Here is a 22,230-nt window from a genome sequence, read left to right as displayed (position 1 = left end):
AAGAGCAAGTCAAGCCCAAAGCCAAAAGAAGAGAGGAAATTATAAAAATCAGAGCAGAAATCAATGCAATAGAGACTAAGAAAACAATCCAAAGAATCAACGAATCAAAGAGTTGGTTCTTTGAAAGAATAAATAAAATCGATAAGCCCCTAGCCAACCTTATTTTAAAAAGGGAAGAAAAAGCTCAAATTCATGCAATAAGAAATGAAAAAGGAGAAATCACTACAGACCCAATAGAAATACAGAGGATCATCAACACCTATTTCGAAAACCTCTACTCTCAAAAGTTTGATAACACAGAAGAAATAGACAGATTCTTAGAAGCATATGAAGTACCAAAGCTAGATCAAGAGGATATAAAACTGTTGAATAACCCAATCTCTGCTAATGAACTTGAAAATGTAATTAAGGCCTTACCCACCAAGAAGAGCCCAGGCCCAGATGGATTCACTGCAGAATTCTACAAGAAATATAAAGAAGACCTAATGCCGACACTCCTCAAACTATTCAATGAAATTGAAAGGGAAGCAATCCTTCCTAAGTCATTCCTGGAAGCAAATATTACTCTAGTACCAAAACCTGAGAAAGACCCAACTATAAAAGAGAACTATAGACTGATCTCCCTAATGAACACAGATGCAAAAATCCTCAATAAAATATTGGCAAATAGGATCCAGCAAATCATCAAGAAGATTATACACCATGACCAAGTGGGATTCATCCCAGGAATGCAAGGATGGTTCAACATACGCAAATCAATAAATGTAATCCACCATATCAATAAACCCAAAAATAAGAATCACATGATCATTTCTATAGATGCAGAAAAAGCCTTCGATAAGGTCCAACACTTATTCATGATAAGAACTTTACAGAAAATTGGAATAAATGATCTTTACCTCAATATAATAAAGGCCATTTATGACAAACCAACAGCCAGCATCATACTAAATGGCCAAAAATTGAAAGCCTTTACTTTAAAATTGGGCACAAGACAAGGATGTCCTTTATCACCACTCCTATTTAATATAGTACTGGAAGTACTAGCCAGAGCAATTAGGCAAGAAAGAGAAATAAAAGGGGTAAAGATAGGAAAAGAAGAAGTTAAATTATCATTGTTTGCAGATGACATGATACTCTACATAGAAGACCCCCTAAACTCCATTGAAATACTCTTAGATACAATAAATAAATTCAGTAATGTGGCTGGATACAAAATCAATACTCAGAAATCAATAGCATTCCTATACACGAACAACAAAATTACAGAGAGGGAAATAAGAGAAACTGGACTATTCACATTAGCAAGCAAAAAAATGAAATATTTAGGAATTACTCTTACAAAAGAAGTGAAAGACTTATACAGTGAAAATTATAATACACTGAAAAAGGAAATTGAAGATGATCTCAGAAAATGGAAAGACATCCCTTGCTCATGGATAGGAAGAACAAACATTGTGAAAATGGCCATTCTCCCAAAACTGTTATACAGATTCAATGCAATCCCAATAGAAATTCCATCAACATACCTTATAGATCTAGAGAAATCACTCCTAAATTTCATCTGGAACCAGAAGAGACCTAGAATCGCAAAGGCAATTCTAAGCAGCAAAGACAAAGCAGGAGGCATCACAATCCCTGACTTGAAGTTATACTACAAAGCAACAGTAGTAAAATCAACATGGTATTGGAATCAAAACAGAGCCGAAGATCAGTGGAATAGATTAGAAGATACAACCACAACTACGAACACACTCAACCACCTTATTTTTGATAAAGGAGCCAAGCAGGTTCACTGGAAGAATGACAGTCTCTTTAATAAATGGTGCTGGAAAAACTGGCTCTCCATTTGCCGAAAACTAAAGCTAGACCCATGTCTATCACCATGTACTAAATTAAAATCTAAATGGGTCAAAGATCTGAATATTAAAACAGAAACACTAAATCTATTGGAAGACAAATTAGGTAGAAACCTTGGAGACATAGGAGTAGGTAAAGAATTCATGAACAGGACTCAAACCGCACGGGAAATACTTCCCAGAATCAATAACTGGGACCACTTCTTATTAAAAAGTTTCTGCATGTCAAAAGAAATCTGCAGCATAGTGAAAAGAAAACCCACAAACTGGGAAAAGATTTTAGTGAACTCTCTCTCAGACAAGGGCCTCTTGTCTAAAACATATAAAGAATTAAAGAAACTCAGACCTCCAAAATTCAAAGATCCAATCCAAAAATGGGCATCTGAGATGAATACGCAATTCTCAGATGAAGAAATGCAAATGGCAAACAAATACATGAAAAAATGCTCATCATCATTGGTCATTAGAGAAATGCAAATTAAAACCACACTGAGATACCATCTCACTCCTGAAAGAATGGCCAGGATCAAGAAAACCGACAACAAATGCTGGAGAGGCTGTGGGGAAAAGGAACTCTCCTGCACTGCTGGTGGGAGTGTAGACTGGTACAGCCTTTGTGGAGATTTGTCTGGAGATTTCTCAAAAAGTTGGGACTGGAAATCCCATTTATTCCAGCTATTCCACTTCTAGGCATATTCCCAGAAGAACTGAAAGCATCATACCACAGTGATATATGTGCACCTATGTTTATAGCAGCACAATTTGTAATCGCCAGATCTTGGAAACAACCCAAGTGTCCATCAACTGAGGAATGGATAAAAAAGTTGTGGTATTTCTATACAATGGAGTATTATTCAGCTATAAAGAAGGATCACATTGAGATATTTATCAATAAATGGGCGCAGCTTGAGACCATACTCATAAGTGAAATAAATCCATCTTGCATGTGTGAATACCGAATTGTTTCCCTAATGTAAGTAATGATTCAAAAATATAAAAGTAGGTGGTAATCATGATTCCCCATTATGTGGCCTTGAAGCCTTATAAAGTTTTCACTTATTAATTGGAAAGTCTTTATTCTGGGCTGCTTGATATTATTGCCTGTGATGAAATGAACAGCTATTTTGAAGAAAATAAGTCATCATAATAGCTAGTGCTGGTTTACTATCATCTTGTTTTGAAGCCCCACAAAATTATGGCTCTTCTGTCTCTATTGGTTTTATCATGATGTATCTTGCTGGATTTTATTATATGTGATAGTATAAACAAAAACTGTTATAGGCAAAGAGATAATATAGAAACCATTGTTTATTTTCTGTTAGTTGGTTCTAAAAACCCTACAATGCTTTTATCCACTTGAATGGTTTTACACTGAATTGATATGTTTGAAGCTATAGTATATGAAGTTATATTCAAATATTTCAAGGAAAAAGACACTATGGTAACTACTATTAAACCGGGTTATTTGGTGGTGAAGCACTAGGTTGCTGAAACTGTCATGCTTTGACCTGTACTGTTATGATGTTATGTCCTCTTTTATCTCAATCTCTTCCTTATTCATTAAAAAAATTATTTAGTTACTTTTTATGATTTTTTTAATTAAGGGGGAAAATCAAAAAAATTAGCAAGATATAGTAACTTATTTGATTTCCTATTAACTTGATTTGAAGTCCTGTAAATATTCCCACTAATTTGTTTAGACTCTGTTCCATTCTGTATGATAGTATCAATTTTGAAGGTATAGGCAAACTACTTTGAAGCAATGACTCATGTAAGTTTATATCATGGATCTACACTGGGAAGGCCCAAAGATGAATGGTGGAGCTAGAAAACCTACACCAGTGGAATGAAGGATCTCTACTACAAGGCTGGAGCCAGGAAGCAACACTCAAAGAATGAGGGCTTCCCTGAAAAGTACCAAAGCCATCCTCAGGAACAACGAGGTCCTGAGCTCTTCCAACAATGAGAACACCTGAGTTCATATCAGGAATCCAGCATGATAAGCTTCTCCTGGAGACTGAACAACACACAATTTCCCCACTGGATCCAGGAAGCAATGCTCAAAGTAAAGACAAGAGCTTCCCCAAAGTGAAACTCAGCCATTCTTGGTGACAAGGTTTTGAACTCCAATAATAACAGCCAAATTCATATCAGGGAAGCCACCATGACAAGCTCCTCCAAGAGAACCAACAGCCCCCCAAAAATCAACATCTCCTGCTCTTCCCTTCCAGTGTTCCCTTTATGCAAAAATCCTCAGGTGGGTCACGCACATCCAGCATTATGCTGATTCAGTTCAGCTGGTATTACAAGTTAACCAGTTATCAATCTACCACAAGCGTTTACCTAACATGAGCAAAGCCCTGGGTTTGATTCTCAGCACTATGGGAAAATTTAGAAGGGAAATAAAACCTCAAATTTTCTGAATCGTGAAGTAAACTGGGCCCCAAGAATTTGAACAAGGATTATGATTTTGTATAATCAAAATTTGATTTAGGGCCAACATGATGGTACACACCTATAATCCCCACACTCAGGAGGTTGAGACAAGAAGATTACCAAAAGAGTTCAAAATCAGCCTTGAATAATGAGTTTGAGGCCAGTCTGAACTACATAGCAAAATCCTGTTCAAAAAAGAAAAAGAGCTAATTTAAGGGAAGTGGTAACAGAAAATTTTGGACGTAGTAGATAATACTAAAACTTTAATCCACAAGGCGACATTTGGAGGAATAAAAGAATCTAGCCCATAGGGTAGGGTAACAGAGAGAATTTAAATAATTAATATAAAGTTCTTATAACAGTGCATGGCACATAATAAGCACTTCATAAAAACCAACTATTATTTCATATGTGTTGTGGAAATTCCAATGATAGATCTTCTGGATATACTCTATTAGATTAGATTATCAGACTAAATATTAGAGATAGTTATATTTTTCCACTGTAATTTTTATTTTTCCATGTCAGGTTGACAAAAAAGGGGATTGGGTAATGGGAAAAGGCAGAAGAATGTAGGCCTCCTGAGGCACAAAAGAGAAGAGCAATAGATAAGACGGAATCACACAAAACAGTGTAATAGGTGGCAAAATTTAATAGTGTTGGTTACTCTGTGGCTTTGAATGGGTTTAGAAAGTCATCTTCCAGGTTTTTATAGGAACATATTATACAAAGGCAGCAAAAAAAAAAAAAAAAAAGAATTAAACAGAACTGCATGCAGATTTTCCCTCCTGCCTGAGAAGTGTATTTAGCACCTCTCTTTTGCATAATGTAGGTGCCTTTTAAGGTTGTGGTGCCTGGAGTGGTAAAATGCAGGAAAGTACTAATTGCATGGCATTATAGGGTTTAATAAAGGAGTATGTCAAACTATTGCTTTGACATCAAAATCCTTTGAGGCACATGGGCCTCATATTATCTATATGAGGCTTTCTTCCAGAATATAATTGACTTAATCTGGCAAAAGTGGTTAACAATAAATATAACGCAGATAACACAGATAAAGGGCATTGATATGATTACCACAGTAATAATTAGTCTAAGGCAAGCTGATCTCTGAAGGTACCTTTTTGAAAAACAGCAGGAATGACCAGGGATCTAGGATATGAGCCTTTTGAGAAGGGTTATTTCTGATATGATATTAGGGTGTGGCAGAGCTTGCTGAGGAAGTAGGCATGACCTGTTAATTAAAAGATCCTGAAACATGTGCACAGAAGAGTTCCCAAAGGCCTACACATGGACATTTTCAGAGAATTCAAGAATGTTTTGGATAATATGGCTTATACCTGACAGCAACCTGATGTGTGAGATCCCAACATCATCTCTCAGGACGCATGCAGAAGTTCTCTTGGGTTTCCTTGAGATTTGGACAGTATAGAGGATATAGCTGCCAAAAAGAACTTGCTATTATGGCTTTTCTCAAGATAGCCCACGCTTTTTTCTCCAGGGTATTTTGTTATTGTTTTGTGTTGTTTTGTTTTTGAAATTTAATGAATTTTATTTTTTAATTTTAAACAGAAAAAAGTAAGAAATAATAGTAAAACAGAGTTTCAAAACAGGCTAATAGGAGAATAACAATAATCAATACATTGTATATTGTTATAGTCATAGTAGTTGTTCAGAGCACAAGATACAGGCTTGAAATACTGTCCAGAAAATTACTAGCACAAAACCAAGAGAAACTAATTGTACATCCAGGGTGTTTTTTATCTTGCCTTTTCCTCTTTTACTTGGCCCAAGTTTGCTATAGAGAGCAAGTTTTCATTGGTTGTTTTTTGTTTGTTTGTTTGGTTTTTGTTTTTGTTTTTTTTTTTTTGTACTGGGGATCAAACTCATGACATGCTTGCCAGGTAGGCACTGTGCCATTGAGCTATATCCCCAACCCTTCCCTCATTCTTTGCTTTTACTTTTCAAATAAACTTTGTTCCTGCTTTTTGCTCATTTTATTCAATTTTTGTTTGAGAAAGAAAGTACCTGGAGTCTAACTCCAGAAGGAGAAGTGACCAACCCAGAACTTGGTAAAACTTCATTAATGAGCCACTTTTAGAGATATTCAATAACATGTTGCAAAACCAGGCTCTTTCTTGTTGCTTTTGCTGTCTTCTGCTCCATGAATTATTGCCCCTCTGCCTTGTGCCACTCTGCCTTGGAGCCAGCCAATTATGGATTGAAACCTCTACAAACTCTGAATCAAATAAACCTTTCCTCCCTTAGCTTTGGGCATCAGGCATTTTGTCTCAGCAATAAGAAAAGTAACTAAGACAGAATTTGGTTTCAGAGATGTGGGGTCCTTGTTATGATTATATCCAAAGACGTGATTCAGAAGCTTTTGGGAATGGCTTGTGGGAACAGTTTGGGAAGGTTGAGAGATGCCAGCTAAAAAATCAGAGCTGAAACACCTTAGGCTGTTTCATATAGGAGATTCTGTTCAGCACTTAGAATAGCAGAAGGCCAATAAAGACCAGGATCCGGAGGTTTCCACTGGGAAGCACTGCATTGGTTGTTAATGTGTATTATGGCTTGGCAGAAAATTTATCTGCATTTTGCTCATGACCAGAGACTTTGCCTGAGACTAAAGTAAGGAAAGTAGACTAACTAATCTGGTAGAAGAAACTTCAAGTTAGTCTAAGAGACAGTGGCATGGCTACTATTGGGGCTTTTAGTCAAATTTATGTTGAGAATCAAGAGTAGAGAGCCTAGCAGAATGATTTAAAATGTTTTTGAGTTTGGCCAGAAAGCAAACTCCAGTAAAGCTGTGGGCTACAAAGATAAACCTGAGGAGACCAAGGAACAGGAGAATATAAAAGATGGCCTGAAGGCTTCACAAGAAGAAGCAAGCCTCCACCCTTTGCAGCCTAAAAACTGCAAAAGTAAAATACTTTGCTATAGGGAGAAAGTCACAGAGCACCATGTTCCATAATGTTGGCAGCATAAAAAATTTGTTCCTAAGAACTGGATTCAGAGTAGCTATGATTCAGGCACTTGACCCCTACAACCAAGCGAGAAGAAAGCCTGGTTACTGTTCCAGCTGACAATGGACCTTGACTTCATCCATGTGGTACTGGTTTTAGGTGCATGCAGAATACAAGAGTTGTGGGATTAAGAAGGCTCCTACATTGACTTCAGAAGGCCTGGGAGACCATGCAATGTCCCTGAGAAGGCAGGGTGTGAAGCTGTTAGGGTGAAGCAAAAGGTGCAGTACAGACCCCAGAAGTTTGGAAAACACCGGAACATGGATCATCTTAGGAAACCTGCAAGGAAGGGGCAGAGCAGACCTAAGAGAAAAGTCATGGAAACTACTACCACCAGAAGTGCCATAGGAGTGGAGCCATCCAAACCCTTTGGAGCTCACAACTTTGTGAGGTTCTGCAAGCAAAGGGAAAATAAAGGATTGCACACACTGAGGATCAGCAAAATGGCTGCCACCCAGCCAGCCTAAGCAAGTAGCTTTTATTGAGATAAAGAACAATGAAACTCAAATTGTGCATGCTCAGATTATATAACTTGTTTGCTTCTTGACCTTACAGGACCTCATGTTTTTACCTTGGGGTGGGGGCGATGTATCAAGGCCTGTACTTTTTCCCATAACATTGTTAACTGGATGTGTCCAGGACAAAATGGAGTCAGTGTGGCCTCTCTACACAACTTGCCACAGATTGCCTTAGATGCTGCACATGGAACTACAGGACATAATGTCTGCCCTGCTGGATTTTGGATTTGTTTAGGTCCCAATCCTTTGTATCCCCTAATTTGTAACTTTTGAAATAAAAACATTTATCTGGTGCCACTGAATGTTCAAAGTGTTTAACTTGCTTTTCATCTGTACAGGGGCTCATAGTTAAAAGTTCGCCTTAAATCACAGAGATTTTGAACCTGAACTTTTCAGCAATGCTGAAAGTGTTAGGACTTTGGAAACTAAATGCCTTTTGCATAAAGAAATGTATACAAGTGTTGGGGGTACAAAGGGCAGAATGTTACAGTTTATGTTTAGATATCCCCCCAAAGCCTCATGCACTTTTCAATGGGGCTTTTTTTGGAGGTAGCTAACTCTAGAGTGTGGATTTATTTGTAGTACAATGCTGAGATTAAGAATGTGAGTACTACACCCAAGCTAGCACAGGTATCCTGCATACAATATAAGGGACAGAAAGATGCTCTCTCGTGCTCTCTTACTGCTTTTGCTATCTTCCACTGCCATGAACTGTTATCTCTCTGCCATGTGTCTTGGAGCCCACCAATTATGGACTGAAACTCTACAAACTGTAAGCTATATAAATCTTTCCTCCATTTAAAACAAACAAACAAATAAACCAAAAAAAATTTTTTTGGCAAAATGAGAAGATTGTGATAACATTTCTACTGTCAAAATTCAATGTAAAAACAAAAGTTATTTAGTATATATAGTCCACTGAAAAGTGAACAGCTACAAAATTACTAATTAAGACACGTTCTCCAAAAGCTTCTTAAAGCTTTGTCATGCCTATAAACAAATTTGCATTCACTAGTTCTGGTTATATTAATAAAATTCAAGCAAAAATTTAAATAAATTGGTTTGTTTTATGTGGTACAAATTTTCTCATTTTTGTCCAAGTTGTTTCAAGCCAAGGTGGTTAGATATGACTGTGTCTAAGACTGCTGCACTTGCAAAATAGTCGTGATAATGGTTGAATTATTGTGTCATTCACAGTGTCACAGTTTGTCTCAATCAATACTAGCTTGAAGTTTTGATATATTTTTAGGATATATTTCAGTACCTGGAAGCAGCTGTATGCCAGGGGCAAGAACACTTGCTTTTCTCTACTTACAACAGAAATGGAACTGGCTTGTATTATCTGATTATGGAACAGAATTTTGCATGACTGTCAGGGATACCTGGATTAGTCACAACAGAAAACTGGGGCAGGTCTATGCCTGACCTCAAGAGGCTAATTCAGACTTCTAAAACATTTCACACGTGCACCAAGACCTCTCTAATCCCAAGACTCTACAACCACCCAAACACTCCCTCAGCCCCCAGTGAATCTGTTTTCTGTTTTGCACATGCAGATGCTCCTTCAAATCAGCTGTTGATATGCCATTTTATCCACCTCCCAAATTCCCCACCCAGCCAGACCTGATCAAAATACTTCTACTTCTTTGTTTTCCCCAAAGGGTGCTTGTGTCTCTTCTGCAGCCCTCTCTTGCCGCAATAAAGGCCTTTTTTCCTTTGTCTATTGCACCAAAATTTTAGCAAAAAGAATTAAGATATGTTATGCATATGTACCAACTCCCAGTAATAAATGTAATCTTTATGTAGTACTGCATGTATTAATAAAAAGTAAACATTTAAGAAAGCAATATGAACAGATATTTAGATATATATATAGTATAATGATTACTACAATCAAATTAACACATCCATCACCCACATTGTACATTAGATTCCTAAACCTATTCATCTAATCTTATGGAGATGGGAGGTCTTTTGAGTCAGAGTCTCACAGTGTCGCCCAGACTAGCCCTGAGATTACTGCAAATCCTTCTGCTTCAGCCTCCCAAGTGTTAGGATTACAGACCTGCTCCACTATGCCTGGTTTAAAACCTGCTCGTCTGATGTGTACCCTTGATTAATATGTCCTCATATTCCCTACTCTCCAGACCCTGGTAACCATCATTCCATCCTCTGAGGCTTATTGCACCTAATAAACTGTCCTCCCAGTTCTTCCATTGTATTACAAATTAAAAATTCCTTCTCTTCTGGCCAAGTTTAATTCCATTGTATTATGTCCCACAATTCCTTCACACATTCAGCCACTGATTGATGCTTCCATATCTTAGCTACTGTGGGTGATGCTGCAATGAATATGTGGGTGCAAATAGGAAGTTCTGACATATACTACAAGGTGGATGAAATGTAATGACTTTATGATAAGTGAAATAAGTCAGTCCCAAAGAGATAAACATTCTCACAGGATACTTAGTGAGATTCATTAGAAAGAACAGTAGTTATCTGTAGCTCAGGGTAGGAAAGATATTATAGGTAGAGAGTTTCAGTTTTACAAAATGAAGTTTGGGAGATGGAATCTGGTGATAGATGTACAGTTTGAATGTGCCTAATACTACTGTACAAAATTGTTAGCTGGGTGTAGTGGCACTCTCCTATAATCCCAGCATTCTGGGAAGCTGGGCCAGGGATTTAATCCTGTCTCAAAATAAAATCTAAAAAGGGATGTGGATGCAACTCTGTGCAAAGGCCCTAAGTTCAATTTCTATTACCTTAAAATAAATAAAGTCACCTGCATGAGATCTTGATTTGGATTCCTAAGCACTGGAAGGAGAGAGGAGGTCAAGATAACATGTTATCTAACTACAATATTTAAAAATTAAACCAAGAAAAAGAAGAAAAAACTATGAAAACCAAAGGACACAGGGCTGAGGCTGGAGCTCAGCGTTTGAGCACTCTGCTAGCATGCAAGCCCCTGAGTTTTTCAACACTCAGAACTGCAAGAACAAAAAGTCACACCACCCAAAACCGCAAGGAAAAGAGAATTTAGGGTGGACCAGACGTAATAGTTTAACCCAGAGAAAAGGAATTGAGGGCCTGCCAAAACGAGTCGTAGGCTACGCGAAAGGAACACCAAAGGTTAAAACAGGTCAATCCCGGGGCGAGGCTACCACCGCGCAGGCGCAGATCCAAGCGGCCAGGCGCCTTTTGATTTTGCCGGAAGTGACGCATACATAGCTAAGACCAGGGGAACGTTTGACCTAATCGCCTAGGTGACTAGATCAGAGGCTGTGATCCTCCAACTGCTATGACCTGCACGATCGAGAAGATCTTGACAGACGCCAAGACCCTGCTGGAGAGGCTGCGGGAACACGATGCGGCCGCTGAGTCGCTGGTGGATCAGTCTGCGGCGCTGCACCGACGGGTAGCAGCCATGCGGGAGACCGGGACTGCGCTTCCGGACCAGGTCAGGTAGAGGGTAGGGGTTGTTAAGAGTTTGAAGACAGCAGAACGGGGTCAAGTAGAATCTCAACCTGGGGTTTATTTCCTATATTGGGGGAGCAGTGCCAAGAACTTTTTGCAGGATCGGGCTGAGAATCCTGCCCTGGAGTTCTGACTCCTACCTCTTCAGGTCGCTGTTCTGTTTACAGCATGTTTAGTCTGTCTCTATTTGTCCAGCATCAAGAAGATGCATCCGACGTGAAGGAGATGACCAAACATAAACCTCACATTCTGCTGTCCCAAGAGAACACACAAATTAGAGACTTGCAACAGGAAAACAGAGGTTAGTCAGATCTTTTGTGTGTTTATGACTTTTTTTTTAGTCGCTTAGCCTACGACTCTTATAAAACTATCTTAATACGTCTTAAGTGCACATCTATACCTATTTCCAGGTCAGTGCTTTTGATAAGAGGGTTTGTCCGATTACCTTTTTTACAGTCATCCGATTCTGAGATATATATGCAACTAATCAAACAGGGGCTTAGTAGGGTTAAATTATCAGATGGCTTATTTAGGCATGCCAGACTCAGATGTGTACTAAAAAGAATTCAGGCGAGGCATGGTAACCCACGCCTGTAATCCCAGGATTTGGAAGTCTGAAGCTAGAGGATTGCTATGAGATAAGGCCACCGTGGGCTACATAGTGAGACCCTGTATCAAAAAAGCAAAAACATTCATAATCCCAAAGTCTTAAAGTTTAATGTTTAAATATTAATTAAAATAAAAACTGAAGATTGAAAATTGTATGTGCAGGGTAGAAGAACACATTAGGCTCATCAAGGCTTGATGAGCACAGTATTAATGATAGAAACATAATAATTGTATATCAGTTTCCAGAGGGGTTTCACATTATTCTTTCACTATATTTTCATATTTTCATTTTGAGGTAAACCAATCAAGTACTTACATAGTCTCAGAGAGGTTTAATGATTATGAATATTAATCAAGTCACAGAACTGAACTCAAATTCATATCTTTTGATCATACATCCTATATAATTTCTACTGGACTATATGCTACCTCTGTCTAGAAAGTTGTTTTTTGTGTAGGCCTTACAGTTTGGTTTGGTTTGGTTTGGCTTGGTTTTTTGGTTTTAGATAGCATTTCACTTTGTAGGCTAGGCTGGCCTCAGACTTACAGTAATCCTCCCTCAGTCTCCTGGGTACTGGGTTTACAGTTGTGTGCTACCACACTAGGGTTGATTTGAACACTTTAACCCTGATTTACAACTTTAGATTTGTAGGATCTTGTGGAATATCATAGAATTCTAACTGTTCAAGAGTTTGGCTTTGAGATCTATGTTTCAGATCACACCAAAGTATTTCATTTTTTTATTAGAGCTGTGGGTTTCCTTGGAGGAACACCAGGATGCTTTGGAACTCATCATGAGCAAATACCGGAAACAGATGTTACAGTTAATGGTTGCTAAAAAAACAGTGGATGCTGAACCAGTCCTGAAAGCTCATCAGTCTCACTCTGCAGTAAGAAACTCTGATATATAAATTCTAAATAAATAGAATGAAATTTTGATTGTTTTCGTTTTTGGAGAAAAATAAGCTTGTTTTCCACTCACTGTTTACTTTGCTATAGCTTTGTAAAGATATGAATAAAAAGAAAAGGTGAAGGACTCAGGCCCTTTCAAATGGCTCTATGGTTTCTCCTTCCCTCATCAAGATCTCTTTTCAAGATGTTGATGAGGGGCTGGAGATTTAGCTCAAGGCATAAGCACCTACCTTGCAAGCAGGCAGTCATGAGTTCGATCTCTGGTACCGATAAAAAAAAAAAGATGTTAATGAATATTTAGCTCTTCTCCTATTTAAATATAATGCCAGTTAATGTTGTGTGCAGTAAGCACTTGGTTGTTTATTACTTATATATTATTGAACTATATATTTGTTGATTCTTAGGAGCATGAATTAACATTTTATCCTAACCTTATCAATCAATCAATCAAAAAAGTTTAATTAAAAAATAAGTAAAATGATACAAAAAAAATTTTTTTAACTATTAGGAGAGAAAAAGCTTAAGCCAGACATAATAGTGCACACAAATAATACCAGCTTTTTGACAGTTGAAGCAGGAAGATCACAAGTTCTAGGGCTATGTGGCAACTTACCAAAACTCTATGTGAAAAAAAAAAAAACCATAGTTTCTGTACATTGGTTGCTTATGATTTAATTTGAGAGACCTTGTCATTCTTTTTGCTGAACACTTTATAGTTGTCATTGTACATTTACATATATTATTTAATCCTGGATTAGTACAGTGGAGCCTCATTATTTTTAACAGTGAAATGTAGTGAAGAATAATCTTAGGTTCTGTCAGATGTACTTTACTGACTTAAAAGTTTTAAAGAACAGGGATGTTTTAAAATTTGATTCATCTGAAAGAGAAAAATAAATTTTATTTTCTGTAGTACAGAAGACAACATTTGAAGACAAGCATTTAACTCATAAAAATAAGTTCTAAGAGATATATACAAAGATAAAGCATCATGTGGTATGGTAAGCTTATTGCCAATAAATATATTCAAATTAAATTAAATGCCTAAAAATATTGTCCATCGCAGTATGGTGCTGTACACCTCTTATCCCAGCACTGCAGGAGGTACAAGTAGAATTGCAAGCCTACCCTGGGCAATTTAGCAAGATAGTGTCTTGAAAGATAGAAAGCAGATAGGGATGTAGCTCACTGTGAAAGCCCTTGGTTCAATCCTCAGACCTGCAGAAAAAGGAAGGAAGGTTGTCCAACATCTAATCAGTGATTAGATTAGAGTTTGTCTTTTGTTTTTGTACTGGATATTGAATCCAAAACCTTTAGGCTGAACTACACACCCAGCCTTTTTAAAAATCCTGTTTTGGACCAGTATAGTGGCACATGCTTGTAATCCTAGTACTTAGGAGGCCAAGGCAAGAGGATTGCTTCGAGTTCAAGGCCAGCCTGGGCTACAAAGTGAGTTTAAGGCCAGCCTTTAAACTTTAAGGCCAACTTTAAATTTTGATATATGGACTCTCTAAATTGCTAAATTATACAGGCTGAGCTTGAATTTGTGCCTTAGCCTCGCAGAACTCTGAGATTATATGTATATACCACTATTGCCAGCTACAGTTGACCTTTCAAAAATGAAAATTATTTATGAGTGTCACAGGCTCACTTTTTATGGCTCAAGATGATAGTGTTCTATGCGGTAACTATAACTTGAACTTTTTTCCCTACTACAGGTTTCTTCTTTCAAGGGTAACAGGTTTTTACAATTAATTTTGAAGAGCCAGGCATGGTGGTGCATGCCTAGATTACCAGCACTTGGGATGCTGGGGCAAGTGGATTGCCACAAGTTTGGGGCCAGCCTGAACGGCATAGTGAGACCCTGTCTCACCCCCCCACACAAAAATCTAACCTAGCTAAATTAACTTTGAAGAATTATACTGTGTATTATACATTTCATATCTGCAGCTAAGATTATTTTCTCACTCTTTTTCTTTTCCAAAGGAAATTGAAAGTCAAATTGACAGAATCTGTGAAATGGGAGAAGTGATGAGAAAAGCAGTTCAGGTGGATGATGACCAATTTTGTAAGATTCAGGAAAAACTAGCCCAATTAGAGGTAAGAATGTTGCTATTTTAGGTTCACAGTTTCTCAAAAAATCAGAAGGCATGCTATCACCATCCTACCACTGCAATATATCAATGATTTTTATATACTCCTGATTTCAAATTAAAATTCCTCCTTCAGCCAGGCATGTTAGCCAGACATGTGCACCACTAGAGAGGCTGAAGCAAGAGGATCACTGTGAATTCCAGGACAGGCTGGGCTACATAACAAGCTCAAGGCTAGCCTGAACTACATAGCAAGGACTTGTCTCAAACAAAAAAAAAAAAAAGTCGTCCTTTATAACCTTTTCATGAAAGGAAAAGTAGTGAATAGCAGTCAGTGAAAAGATCAATTATGTATTAGCTGGAAGTTGAGATATTATCATATTGAAGGATAGAGAGTGTAGAAAGGAGGAGGTTATATGTAGGCTGATGTCTCTTTTCTGCCATAGTAGATAATGCCTAAAACGGATGACCAGGAAATAGCAATATAAGCATATTTAGAATTATGAAAATAAATGACAGAGCACATAAATAGTGATAACGGAAAAAAGCCAAGGAACTGCTGTTCACTTTATTAGTATTATAGTTCTGATTCTTTAAAGACTATTTTCATGTACTACTTTGATTAAAATAGGGGTATATAAAATAAGAAAGGCCTAAAGTAATAATACGTCCATAAAATGTGAGGGGAGCTAGATGAGACAGCGTATGCCTGTAATTCCAGTACTCAGTAGGCTAAGACTGGTGGGTCAGGAGTTTGAGACCACCCTACAATACATACAGAGTTTAGGGCAGCTTGCAAGACATAGTGAGATCCCAAAAAAATAAAGCCCTCCCTCAATAAGTTTTTTTATTTAAGGGAAAACATTTTAGTAGATCACTTAAATGCTTGTTATAACTGTCACAGACCCCTTGAGAAATACCAGAGGAAAAAAAGGAAAAAAAGGTCCCTGACCAAAGTTTAGTGGAAAAAGCAAGAGTAGTATTTATTATAGGGGAAGCACTTTATATGGTAGATAGGTTGATCATGGGCTTGATCTTTCAGTGAAGCTGGAAATGCTGTGATTTACAAGAATTTTCTTTAAAGAGTAAGAAGAGAATAAACTACCCTATCTGGAAATCAAAGTGAGTGGTGGGTTCCCAGTAGGAATTAGGAGTTAGGGTAAACTTATCTGAGATTTAGGAAACGTGGGATAAGTTCAACTTACTAAGAAGTAGAAAAAGTATAAGCTATTAGATTCAGAACTCCAGTAACACCACATCCAACTTGTTACACATAACATGTGTGTATATGTGTGTGTATATATATATATTTTTTAGTATTAGGAATTGAACCGCAGGCCTTGAACATACTAAGCAAGTGCTGTGCCACTGAGCTACACCCAAGTTCCCTGAGTTGTCTGGAGGTGGACAAGTTTTTGGAGTTTAGTGAGCAACCATATCCCCATTTTAAATATGGATATAGATTATGATACACTGCAAATTCTATAAGATAACATAGGTTACACACCCTTTTGTACTTAGCTCAGTAAGTAGTTTCCTTTCTTTCCATTTGGGGGATGAGGTTGGGGGTTACCATGAGGTCTTGCCATGTAGCCCAGGTTGGCCTTAAACTTGATGCAGTCTTCCTGCTTCAGCCTCCCAAATGCTAGGATGACAGGAGTATACCACCATGCCTGACTCTTCTCATTTTTTAGCCATTCTGTAAAGCTGTGAAATACCTAGGAAAAGAAATTAATCAAGAGGAAAAGAATATATATATATATATATATATATGTTTTTTTTTGTTTTTTTGTTTTTTTTTTTTTTGTTTTTTGTTTTTTGTCCTGGTGATCGAACTCAACCTTGCGCTTGCAGGCAGGCACTTACACCACTGAGCTAAATCCCCAACCCAGTAAGAGGAAAATATTATTAAGAATTTGAAAAATAGAAGAAATAATAGTAAAACCCATGGGACTTTAATCACAAACAGTAAGTTGCTAAAGTAATAAAGACTTGTATTTTTTTTTTAATGGTAGCAAAAAGTTTTATTAAAGGTGGGAAAAGAAACAGGCTCCACAAAGAGTGAATTAGACCAGCTAAAAGTAGTAGAAGTACATCTTACCGCATGAGGTGACCTCCATGCAAGCAAGAACAGAATGGCCAGGACTTGTATTTTTTCTTTGTAGTCCTAACACTTGGTACAATATTTCCCCCCAAATAAGACTGGGTCACATACAATTTTTGTTCCAAAAGAGTTGTAATAGTACTTATTTTTAGGGGATGTCATATTTTTTTTATGTACAACAATCTACTTTTATTCATGTCCAACAATCTGTTTTTCTTCCTGTATCCACGTACAAAATCCACATTTATTTGTGTACAGAAATTTACATTTATCCAAGTATAGTCAAATCCTTTTCTTCTGGGACATTGTCCTAACTCCAAACCCTGAATTTTGGCCTGAATTTCTAATGACTCCATTTCCCGTTAGATCCATTAGCACCAGTATCTCATGTCCAGCAACAGAGCACTCCTTAAATGAGCACTTCCTGTCCACATAGCCTGCTTGTAATGAGTCACTAAAACATACAATGCGTTGAATTATGAAAATTCATATTAGGCACAACCATGTCCATTTGTTATCAAGTGCACGTGTCATTTGTGCACTGTGTCTGTCCTACAATTAGTCGTTCAGCAGTAAATCTCAAGTTCATCTGTTAACATATGTGTTTACCTCTCATCCAAAGACATCCCATTTGACTATTTACTAGTAATTATAATTTATCATTTAAGCATTGTTAGTATTTCTATTTATATTTATGTATTAATATTATTTTATAATTCAGTATGTCTAGTGTGTGTTGCAACAGGCATGCTAAATACATCTGTCTGACAGTCTTTTTCAAGGGAAGCAGTTGAAATAGGGTCTTACTTTATAGTGCAGATTGACCTAGTGCAGTTGAAATAGGGTCTTACTTTATAGTGCAGATTGACCTTGAACTCACAGCAATCCTCCCACCTCAGCTACTCAAATTCTGGGATTACAGGTTGTACCACCATGCTCAGCCAGAAGAATCTCTCTCTCTTTTGAGTACCAGGAATCAAACTCACAGCCTCATGCTTACCAGGTAGGCACTGGCAAGTTATAATCCAGCCTCCAGCCAGGAGGATCTTAACTGAGGCTGTTTTGGAGGTAGATCTTTTTATTATGAGCATCCTGAAAAATCATGGTATGGTTTATTTTCTGGTTAGGTCTTATTTGGGGGAAAATACAGTATTTAGAAATTAGTAAATATTTAATTAATTAATTAAATGCATAGCCTAGAAAATTCTCAACAGGTATTTTGTGGGGGTTTTTGTTTGTTTGCTTTTCCTTGAAACTTCTAAATTGAAATTGTTTTCCTGCTGAACATGGTGGCCCACATCTGTAATGCCACCACTTGGGAGTCTGAGGCAGGAAGATTGCTACAAGTTCAAGGCCAGCTTGGGCTATGTAGTGAATTTAAAACCAACCTCAACTACACATGTGAAGCCCTGTCTCTAAATAAATAAATCTATTTTCTGTTCCTGGCCCAAAACAGTGTGGTCTGACAGTTTGACAGTAAAAAACAGGAATAAAGTATATTCAGATTTGGGGGTTGTTTTCTTTTTCAGCTTGAAAATAAAGAACTCCGAGAATTATTATCCATCAGCAGTGAGTCTCTTCACACCAGAAAGGAAAACTCAGTGGATACTGCTTCCCAACCCATCAAGTAATTGAACTTATGAGTGATGCCTGGAGACTGCCTATTAAGGAAGGAAGTTACTGTCTTTTCATTTGTCCTTTCAGTGTCTTGCCTGAGAGTTTAGTGTTGATTAAAGGTATCAAATGGCAGTTTAGAATTCCTAGTCAGTATCTACTGTCCACAAAACAAGTTTTTGGGTGTATTAGAATATACATGGAGTTTCACCATTCCTTTCTCTAAGAGACTACCCTTTCCATTTTTATTTGTGAAGCCTTGATTTATATAAACTATATTTTCAGTTCATTTTTCTTTTTCACATCTTTGAAACTTTAAATATTTTACTATAAGCCAATTATTTTTATTTTATATAAGATTGTAAAATGTACTTCTAACAATTTTTTAAAAGAGAATTAAGTTTTTAAATCTATTTGGCATAAGCTGAATTTTTTCCATTTGACAAAAATAGTATGATTCCCTAGAACTAAATTGGCAGACTCTGATTGTAATGTCATTCATCTGGGCAGTTTTGAGTCTTTCTGGTGCTCAGAGTTGGCACTGTATAGTCAGGTGTCTTTCACTCTGAATTTGAGAGACCCTACTGCTACCGTAGTCCCACGGATTGAATTTGAAAACAAATGGTAGTATAATCATTATATCAGTCAAAATACTGAGGAACTTGTCCTGTGTGTGTGTGCCACACGTGCATGTAATTCACATGCCAGAATATTTATTTGACTAAATATAAGTAGTCTTTGGCTGAGAGGTGTAGCTCAGTGGTAAAATGCTTGCCTAGCATGGACCAGGCCCTGGGTTCAGTCTCTAGCACCTCAAAAAAACAAATAATTTTCACTTACTAAGAAATCTTCCATTTAGGTAGTTTACCTAACTGTGAAGGGCAGAACATATCATAGCTTTATCTGCAGCATAGTTCTTAGGTACACATATATACATATACATATAACTTTTATACTCAAAAGCCAACACTTCTTAATGTTTCTTTACTAGCACTAATAGGTAGCATTTTTTTTTTTTTTTGATCTGTTCTTTTGCATGGAAGCATTTTTATTACCTAAAGAGAGTTACTAACATAATGTATAGGCTAACAACAAAGCAAAATTGAGATTCAAATGCTGGATTGTGAACTAAGTTCACTTAACTCATTCTTCTGTCTCAGTTACTCATATTATAAATTTATAAATTACATACAGTTATGCCATCCATTTGGGTTTTCTCAAGTATTTGAAACAGTGGATGCTAAACCTGTTAATAGTTTCCAGTAACATTACATACCACACTGCATGAGAGAAACACTGTGCTAAGGAGTTACTTGCTAGTGATTTTTGTGCTGTAAATTTCTTTTGTACTGTTCTAATGAACTAATTCCAGCTGAAACAACAAAATCTCAGCAAGATGTTGTAAAAGCATCTGATCCCTGCAGTACTGAACTTTGCTAGAGTAGTAGACAGTAGAAGACCTACATCATTTTTGAAATTTTCAATTTTCTATTTGATGTCCTGCAAAGAGTTCCCTAAAAATACTTCCATGCCCAAGTGAGAGCATTTTTATTTCATTTCCTAAGAATAAACAAAGTTACTCTAGCTATTTGCCTTGAAGTATGTCCTAAATGCCCTAGGTTGTCCCCCAAGTCCATTTAGGAGGCAAATATACTGTATCATTTATCAGTCACTATGACTATCAGTCACTATGGCAGGTGTCCTGTAAACTGATAAAGTTATTCAGTAAGATGTAATAGGGTGTCCCTTCACCTGCCATATGCTCCTTTAGATCTCTTTAGGAAGTTCTTTTACATCTCAAGTGTCAACATAAATTTGTATGTTAACTTCTCCCTGGAAAAGCAAAAGCTTGAAATATGAGTAGAAAGAGCAAGTGAGATGTGGTGATGCACATCTGTAATCCTAGCACTTGGGAGTCTGAGGCAGGAGGATCTCCATGAGTTCAAGGCCAGCCTAAGCTACATAGTAAGTTCAAGGCCAATCTAAACTATATAGTGAGACCTGTCTCAAAAAAAAAAATATAAACAGCTCTCAATGCCCTACATCATATAAATTTTAGCTGGTATTAATGCTGTGAAAGGTAATAAGTAGTTACAAAATTGAATGGAGGAGGAATAGTAATTTCTCTTTTGTATTGTGTAAAGGGAATTGACTGGCATGAAAAAATTTTAGTATGAAATTATTTCTAATAAAAGGCTGTTTTTGAGAATATTAGCTGTTTTTGAGGGTTTTTTTTTTTTTTGTGAAACAGCATGTGATGGAGCTTAGGTTGGCTCAAACTCACAGCATTCCTCCTGCCTCAGCCTCTCGAGCGCTCGGAGTACAGGAGTATACCACATCTGACATACCTAATTTTATTCAGTAATGAACCTAATTACTAGTACTTGCAGGGATTTTGTTGTTTCAGACCTTAAAAACAGAATCACTACTAGTGATCATGAAAACAGAGATCTCTTAAAAATAACAAGGGACCATGAAATAACAATTCAGCAGTTCCAGGATGATGAAAAGAAAAATAACATGTTTGATAAGTTTAAGTGAAAAAGGAGAAATCAATAGTATTGACATAAAAAAAAAAAATTGCAGAAGTAATAGCACAAAATTTCCCAAGCCTGGGAACAGAATCTGATGTACAGATAAGTGAGGCATATATAATTCCAAACAGCCATAACCAAAATCTACACCAAAACAATAAAATCCTAGAAATTCAGCACAACAACAGAATATTAAAACCTGTTAGAGAAAACATCACATATCATAGAAAACCATTAGAATATGGCTGACTTTTTCCACACAGCTCTCAAGAAGAATTTGGAGTGCAGTAGTTCAAGTCCTGAACAAATGATTTCCAACCCGATTGATGTATCCTGAAAAATTATCTTTCATAATTAATGGAGAAATAAAAGACTCCATGACAAAGAACAACTGAAGAAATTCATGTCCACCAAACCAACCCTATAAAAAGTACTGAAAGATATTCTAGATAGACATAAAAATGGCCACAATTCCCAGATGAACAACAGAAACAAACCACGAAGCAGGGCAAGCAGTTAAACAGTGGGGGAAAGCAGGGAACCAACAAAGGAAAATAATGTGACAAAGATAAGGCAATACATATGAGTTTTAACCATCAATTTAAATGGCCTCAATTCACCAATCAAACACTGGCAGAATGGATCAAGAAACAAGATTCAACATTATGTTGTATACGAGAAATACATTTAACTCAAAAAGAAACTCATACACTAAAAGTCAAAGAATGGAAAACAATAGTCCATGCAACAGAAATCCAGGAAAAAGGAGAAGCTATTCTGTTTGCAAACAATGTGACCGTCAAACCAAAAATGATCAAAAGAGATAAAGAAGGTCACTATATACTTGTTAGGAGAACATTTCAAGAGAAATTGATAACAATCATAAATATATATGCACCAAATATGGGAGCAATGAACTATGTAAGACAAATATTAATATACATGAAAAATCAAATGCACAGTAATTGTAATGGAAAGCCTTAATGCCCAATTGTCACAATGAGATCAACTAGACAAAAAGCAAAGAAATCACAGAAGTGAATCAAAC

At 37.0% G+C, this 22,230-nt stretch overlaps 1 protein-coding gene across 5 annotated transcripts; it reads left to right on the top strand.

Annotated features, from left to right (window-relative positions):
- The first annotated feature begins 11,045 nt into the window (after positions 1-11,045).
- On the top strand, positions 11,046-20,859 carry Sike1 (suppressor of IKBKE 1). Of its 5 annotated transcripts, XR_010049664.1 has the most exons (7): positions 11,047-11,299; positions 11,512-11,617; positions 12,673-12,815; positions 14,824-14,937; positions 16,785-16,898; positions 17,957-18,037; positions 18,564-18,726. XR_010049664.1 is itself a non-coding variant. In XM_063255889.1 (6 exons), exons 1-6 carry the CDS (start codon positions 11,141-11,143, stop codon positions 18,663-18,665), a joined length of 705 nt encoding a protein of 234 aa, XP_063111959.1. In that variant the 5' UTR covers positions 11,046-11,140; the 3' UTR covers positions 18,666-20,859. The 5 variants fall into 5 exon arrangements, 4 of the variants coding, with proteins under 4 accessions (XP_063111959.1, XP_012998574.1, XP_063111967.1 ...); XM_063255889.1 differs by lacking the exon at positions 16,785-16,898 and having other exon boundaries at positions 11,046-11,299; positions 18,564-20,859; XM_063255897.1 differs by lacking the exon at positions 17,957-18,037 and having other exon boundaries at positions 18,564-20,859.
- The last annotated feature ends 1,371 nt before the right edge of the window (positions 20,860-22,230 follow it).

Source organism: Cavia porcellus, unplaced genomic scaffold, assembly GCF_034190915.1.
Source record: "Cavia porcellus strain 051 isolate PalLab524CR breed Dunkin Hartley unplaced genomic scaffold, mCavPor4.1 scaffold_1, whole genome shotgun sequence".
In the NCBI taxonomy this organism is placed as follows: Eukaryota; Metazoa; Chordata; class Mammalia; order Rodentia; family Caviidae; genus Cavia; species Cavia porcellus.
This window is presented reverse-complemented; position numbering and strand designations above follow the sequence as displayed.